General features: G+C 40.2%; 1 protein-coding gene across 1 annotated transcript; it reads right to left on the bottom strand.

Moving 5' to 3' along the window:
- Nucleotides 1–549: 549 nt before the first annotated feature.
- On the bottom strand, nt 550–4,823 carry MRPS10 (mitochondrial ribosomal protein S10; the record flags this gene model as incomplete). The annotated part of the gene is made up of 7 exons (XM_010014303.1): nt 550–735; nt 1,010–1,099; nt 2,150–2,258; nt 2,674–2,813; nt 3,200–3,269; nt 3,369–3,427; nt 4,747–4,823. Coding segments are annotated over 7 exons (632 nt in total), but the record flags the coding sequence as incomplete, so codon positions are not given.
- Between the last annotated feature and the right edge of the window lie 2,114 nt (nt 4,824–6,937).

Below are 6,937 nucleotides of genomic sequence, written 5' to 3' on the forward strand. Positions count from 1 at the left end.
TACCAGCACTTAATTTCAGAGTGAGACTATTGGAACAGTAGGAGCCTAGAAAAGTCCCAGGATGCCTCAGTGTCCTCCAAAATTGTGGGGTTTGACTTACTACAAGTTAATATGCACGTACTTAATATGCATGTAGTTAATATGCATGTCCTGGGTTCACCACGACAATGCTTTATGTACACCTGAGATTCAGCTACTTCAAAGGAGCTATAGCAAAAAATGTATAACAATCTAGCATCCACAACATTAAACATTACACAAACATGAAGTGGATTCTGCAAGTACTTCAGAATTCAGAAGCCATTCAGTATTAAAAGGAGATTCAGATTTTTATATATAGATAGTGTATATATATATCTACACACACTTTTTTATATATATACACATAACAAATAAAAGTAAATTTTCTCTTTCTACAAACATATTACAGATGACCATAGTTCTTGATCACAAAGCACAGTCAAACTTCTTCACTTTACAGCTGCTCAGTCTACATGTACTGGAGTTGTGATCAAGAGTAACTTGATGAAACAAGAGTTTATTAATTACTTCATAAAAGAATTTTTATTTAACAGTAGACCATCTCAGTAACTTAAGTGGATAGAAGCAACTAATTTCAGCAGCAATGGAGCCAAGTACCTGATAAATTCATGACTTGACTTGAGTTTCTTCTATTTGAGGTGGGGTATCCCAAACTGGTTCCTGAATGTGTTCAGGTATTTTCTCTATCTTAGTCTAAAACGGAAAGCAAAAGAACCATTTATTATACCAACTAGTTAACACGTAACTACTTTGCGTTATTTAGTCTGGTTTGAGATAGGCACCAGATTAAAAATGCCACCTAGTGGCGTTTTCAAGCCATGCAGCCTCTCTACTGTTCAATAGTTTGGACGATGTTCCTTCCAAACTACACCCATTTCCTCTGCTGACACTAAAGACTTTGGTAATTATTGGTACTTGCATCTGGATGTGGTCTCGTAACAGTTAATAATGTGAGGTGGAAACTTACCTTTTTTACTTCCATGGCCACCCCTTCAGGTAAGTTTCGTTGCACATACTCCAAGTAAACTGCAGCGGTACTGCCCGTTAGGTATTTTAACTGAAACAGAAGTAATGTTCTTTTAGTGAGCTACTATTATTAGTATTTCAAACAAAGTTTGCCCAAGCCTCTCTAGCTCTTGCTATGGGACCAAACATCTTACAGGATGACAGCTGCCATAACACTGAACAGAGGCAGTTGAGCTGTTCACAAATCTCATGCAAGTATAAAGTAGTTATTTCACTCCACAGTGCACTCATTATGACAGAAGGGGTGGATCCTAACACTGCAGATATCAGATAAAATTAATTACAGGTTATGCAAGAATTACCAGCTTCTGTATACTCTCAAAGTTTACGCTTATTCGAAATCCTGGAACTCCAGAATTCCACTGAATTACTGGTTTTCCAGTTTCTCCTGGATGGCAAAGCCAGTGCTTATGGTCTGTGGGCAGCCGTTTGTACTGCATGAACGTCTGGGACTTTAAGTCCCATTTTGCTGAGCACTGTGCAAATATACAGTAAGACACCCAGGAACCACAAAATGCTGGCAGTAAACCTTTCTTCTAAGAAAGTCGACCACAGCTGAATTCTAAACCATACACAAGTCTCATCAGCCGTAGAGCTGGTGGTTTGTACACACTTCCTTTCTTGTATTTCCCCCACGCAGTTCTAGTTTGCCATATAATGTTGACATATGGCAAAACTATGCCTTTTCAAAAACATCAAACTCGTAAAGAAAAGAACCCTTGCTGACTACTAATGACAATGATTTAGCTGCATCTTGCTCCCATCTCACTAATTCTTGGAAAGCAAGAACATAAAACATATTGATGACCCTCCATTCTACCTTATTTTTTAACCATTCTTTCAGCTGCTAAGATGATGGTCAAAATCAGCCTTTTAATCAAAAAATTATGTTGGCTGTACATGCAGAATAATTTGTTTTATATAGGCTATACCTAGGTCAGCTCCTCTCTGCTATTCCCTGCACTCTCCTCCCCACCCCAAGTAACCAGGAGGTTTGTGTTGACTCCTGAACTAACATCTATTAACATCTTTGAATTGCGCCCCTGGAACATACTTTTTTTCTTTTTTTCATCTTTCTTACCTCCAAACACAGGTAATGTGTTCTCATTTCATACTGAACTCTGTGCTTCTTGTAAATATGAACAGATTTTAAGAGTGTCAATCGTTCTATCTTCTTCGGAGGGTTGTATCTGAACAAAGCACAAAATGTCATTTTATATAAAGTATAATGTAATACAAATTATCTGAACGATTATGCTGAAATCCCTGTTCTTATTTAGAAGATCTACAATAATTAACCCACATGGGCATGGTTAACACTCAAGTATTAACCAGCACTAGTTCAGAGAAGCTACAGCACTGCCAAATAGAGTAGCATCAATATCTTCAACATAGTTAAAATGCACTTCTACTACAGCAGCGCAGAGAGTAGAACTGCTGCTGCTTTCTCATCACTGTGCTGCCATCTGAGAAGTGTAAGATTCATAATCTGAGAAAAAATGTCAGATTACAGCTGGTTCTTCAGAAAAAAAGCACAGAACCTGAATTACATTAGTGACATAAGAAGCATCTGACACCACATCACTCTACGGATCAGTTACTTACACTTTTTCAACAGAGATGCCAAGTTCTTTAGCTGCGAGCACTGCAAAATATTCATAGCTGTCCAACACAGCTTTATCGTGGCCTTTAACTAGGAGGGATAATCTCTTGTACAGTATTTCTGGCTCATCTGAAATAGATACCTGCATTTTGAAAGAAAGGACATGAGTTACCATGTTCTCCTTAACTGACACATGCACCACACATTTTCTTAGCCTGTGTGCCCCATTTGTAAAAGAAGAAAAAACACCCCACTGCTAGCTGCTTATTTTAGTTTACCTGCAAGAAGCTGGCAGTATTACCTTGATGGACAGTTCTCACTCTTAACAGAGAAAACTATAGTATGAAGAGATACCCAACATCAGAACATTTAGATAAAATTTCTTCATCAGAAAAAGAAAGTGAATGCCAGATAAGGAGGACAACACTGGCAAAGGCAAGAATGAAATTCATTGTTAAAGCAAGTTTTTCTGCCCGCCCTCTTTATTATTAGGACAACATACAAAATACCATTCTATAAAACACTTACCAAAGGATTAATCTTAGGCTCCTGTGTATCAACATGGGATCCAGCCAGCCGTGCTCCCAAGTTGGAGTTTCTACAAACATGGTAATGGGAAGGCATAAAATTGTTAAAGTTGGATATTTTTCGGGTGTGTGGATAAGCAGCAGATAGAAGGAGGGCCTTTTATACTTACAGAAGAAAACACTGCTTTTGCACAATTCTGCTTGCATAACTGACAGGAAAAGCTGATCCCTGTATAAAACAAATATATTATGTTGGGTTTTTTTCCCCCCAGCTGTAAAGTAGCTGGTTAATACAGGTTTATTAAAGGTTAGTTTTTTGCACACCAGAGCATAACACATTCCTAGGCATTGATCTGACAAACAAGAAATTTTGTTTTATCAGAAAATGCAGGGAAACAGAAGTGTGGGAATGTATTTTAGTATACAACATCACCTAAAAAAGGGAACACATGAAGGGCACAATCCAACAGTATGCACTTATTAATGAGGCACCTGAATACCAATCACAAAGCATTTTTTTAACAGAAAAATGTATTTTGTGTGGCATCAGATACCATTTCTGTGTATATTTTCTCTTCAGTTTTACTTTCATAGTACAATAGTATTAGTTTCATAGAGTGAGAAGCTTAAGTAGGACTTGCTGTTGTAAAAACAATTGAAAACAGTATCGTGTAAGTGCAAAAATTCAACCTCTGAATTTAACTGGAAATTTCCCCCCCCCTTTTTTTTCAGCAAAAGTTCCTTGGGATTTTGAAAAGTTGTTCTTTTCAAGAAAACATTTAAAACCTTCTAACAAGTAAATTGGCCATATTTAAAAGCTAACATGGTTTTCCTGTGTTAAAAGGGGAATACAACTGTTAATCAAGATGTAACATCACTGTCTTTCATACTAGAATAATGGCTCCCTTCTGAACATTATGTGGCTTCCAGCTTCCTTCCACTAATTCTCAATTTGGCAAAGATACAGACTATTTAAGGGGAAGAAAAAAAAAAAGGTGAGGGGAACCAGAACTCTCTCTTGCTGAAGAAAAACTCAAGGCTGCAGCAGAATGCTGAAGCAAAATTAGTTACTTTTCCAGCCCCTTGCTGCTCTTATTTAACAGGTGCCAGAGTCACAGCTTAACGAGAGCAGACAGATATCCCACACATTAGTTATGTAGGTGGCTATATGATCAAAACATCAGAAAGCAGCCAAAATTGACACTCTTCCAGGTAACCCCAATTTAGTAGCTCATGGATATGAGTAACTATATGATGCTATTACGTCCCTAATCTTCTCCAGTAGGCATTATATATTAGTTATAGATCAGCAGTCAATGAAACTGGTTTCTGAAATCATTCTGCCTCATTTGCTATTTATCCCACAAATTCTGCATCCAATAATGATGATGACAGTGGGAAGAGTTTCCCATTTACAAAGCTGCCTCTTGTTCAGAGAGCACAGCTCAATGTCTCCCCTTAGGCAAGCCTTCCAAATCCAGATGTTCACAGGTGAGTGCTGGTGTTACATTCTTAAGTGCATGACACAATAAGCAACTTCAGGAGTACTGAATATTTGCCACTATAGTTGATGACCATTCCAAATGCTTCAGAGTTCATGTTGGGAACTACTTGAGCCTTAATACCTAAAATTAAAAAAATACATCTGATAAAATTAGCTTGTTCTCTACACCTCAGTTCTCTATCTCTGAAGTGAGAATACTGCCTCCCTTTCATTCAGCACCAATACGAAGTACACTAACATCACCACCTGACATCACTTTAGGGAGCAGACAGGCCCATGAGCATGAAAGACTGTATTCAGGTAGGGCTTCAACTGTGTGTGAAGGACATGGCACAGAACCTGACCCCAGATGACAGATGTAAGACTACTGGCTGGAATTGTAACTAAAAGCAGTATTCCTCTTTTTCTGTGTGTGTACAGAGTCTCTCCTATGTATTATTTTACTTCTAACGGCTTTACCTTGTGATATGGATTTATTACTTGCATGCAAAGGTATGCACACTCATATCATATTGTATTATGTGGCTTTGGATACAAAAATTTCAGTCCTTATTACATGATCATAAATAAAAAAAAAGTCACGATGTTCTATCCCACATACTAAGCTCCACAGCCTTTACGATATTCCATGACTGTGCACAGTATTCCCACCACGTCATCTCCTTTTGTTACTAATAATGTAGGTAGGCATCAAATAAAAAAGTTTTTGTAAACTAGATTAAAGGTGCTCTGTGCAAATTTTGACAAAATGACACGTTGAGTACCCCAGATAGTAAAGATGGCATTCAGCAGGCAATAAAGTATATTTTTATAGAATCACACAGATTGGTTTGTGTTGGAAGGGACCTTAAGGCTCCTTCAGTTCCACCCCCCTGCCACGGGCAGGGACACCTCCCACTAGAGCAGGTTGCTCCAAGCCCCTGTGTCCAACCTGGCCTTGAACACTGCCAGGGATGGGGCAGCCACAGCTTCTCTGGGCACCCTGTCCCAGCGCCTCAGCACCCTCACGGGGAAGAGCTTCTGCCTCAGAGCTCATCTCAATCTCCCCTCTGGCAGGTTCAAGCCATTCGCCTTGTCCTGTCCCTACAGACCCTTGTCCAAAGCCCCTCTCCAGGTTTCCTGAAGCCCCTTTAGGCGCTGGAGCTGCTCTAAGGTGTCCCCTTCAGGAGCCTTCTCTTCTCCAGCTGCCCCAGCCCAGTTCTCTCAGCCTGTCTCCAGAGCAGAGCTGCTCCAGCCCTCGCAGCAGCTCTGTGCCCTCCTCTGGACTCGCTTCAGCAGCTCCACATCCCTCTTGTGTTGGGTTATTTTAACAGCTTCCTTCATTCTCTGGTGTAAACATACTTGATGCACTCTTGCTAATGGCCATCCTATTAGATAGAAAAGACACTCAGACTGCGACATTTAAAGAACTCCATCTCCTGCATGAAACAAGGCCTTGCATGAAACAAAATTAGCCCTCTCCTTATGCAATATAGCCTTCGTTTTGTTTGGCTGTGGGATTCTGGAGTACCCAGGAGGAAACACATGCCTGAAAGGTAAGCAAGTTCAGAACACAGCACATATACAGAAGAAAAGAGGTAAGGGCTTCAGAAAATGAATAGGAAATCCCCTTTGTAAACTTTTCTCAATTTTAAAGCAAGCAATCACTCTTCACAAAGCAAAACCAGCAGAAAACATTGGTAGGGTAAAAAGTTTTCCTTTTTTTTTTTTACATTATAACTTTTAAGAGTTGAAACTTTAAGGCTAGAAACAAATGGGCTTCGCCTGATTCTATGTGTATGTTACACATATAAACCACAGTTAATGTAATACAGGTTGTGATCAGCACCTAATATTTAAAAAGGGTTGGACTAGATGACCTTTGAAGGTCCCTTCAAACCCAAACTGTTCTATGACTTCCAAGTTACCTATAATTCACCATCTCTTACAGTGACTACCACAAAACCAGACTGCAGGATAGACTTTCGAGGACCTGCTACGCTGATGATGAGGGGAAGAACCACATCCCCACGCTGTCAAATCCAACCCTCCCACAGCCAAAAGGAAGCCACATGCCATCTCCCCTGCCCGAAGGAGCCCACCGAGGAGAGCAGGGCAGAGCGGGAGCGCGATGCCGGGTTAGCACAGCGCCGACCACCGTCCTCTCAGCCGTGCGGCTGCTCTAGCTCCCTTTTTCCCCTCAGGCGTGAAGGCGCTGAAGGAAAAGATGAAGGAGAACTGGGTTTACTCGTCCCC

Source organism: Nestor notabilis, unplaced genomic scaffold (assembly GCF_000696875.1).
Source record: "Nestor notabilis isolate BGI_N333 unplaced genomic scaffold, ASM69687v1 scaffold13615, whole genome shotgun sequence".
Lineage (NCBI taxonomy): Eukaryota > Metazoa > Chordata > Aves > Psittaciformes > Psittacidae > Nestor > Nestor notabilis.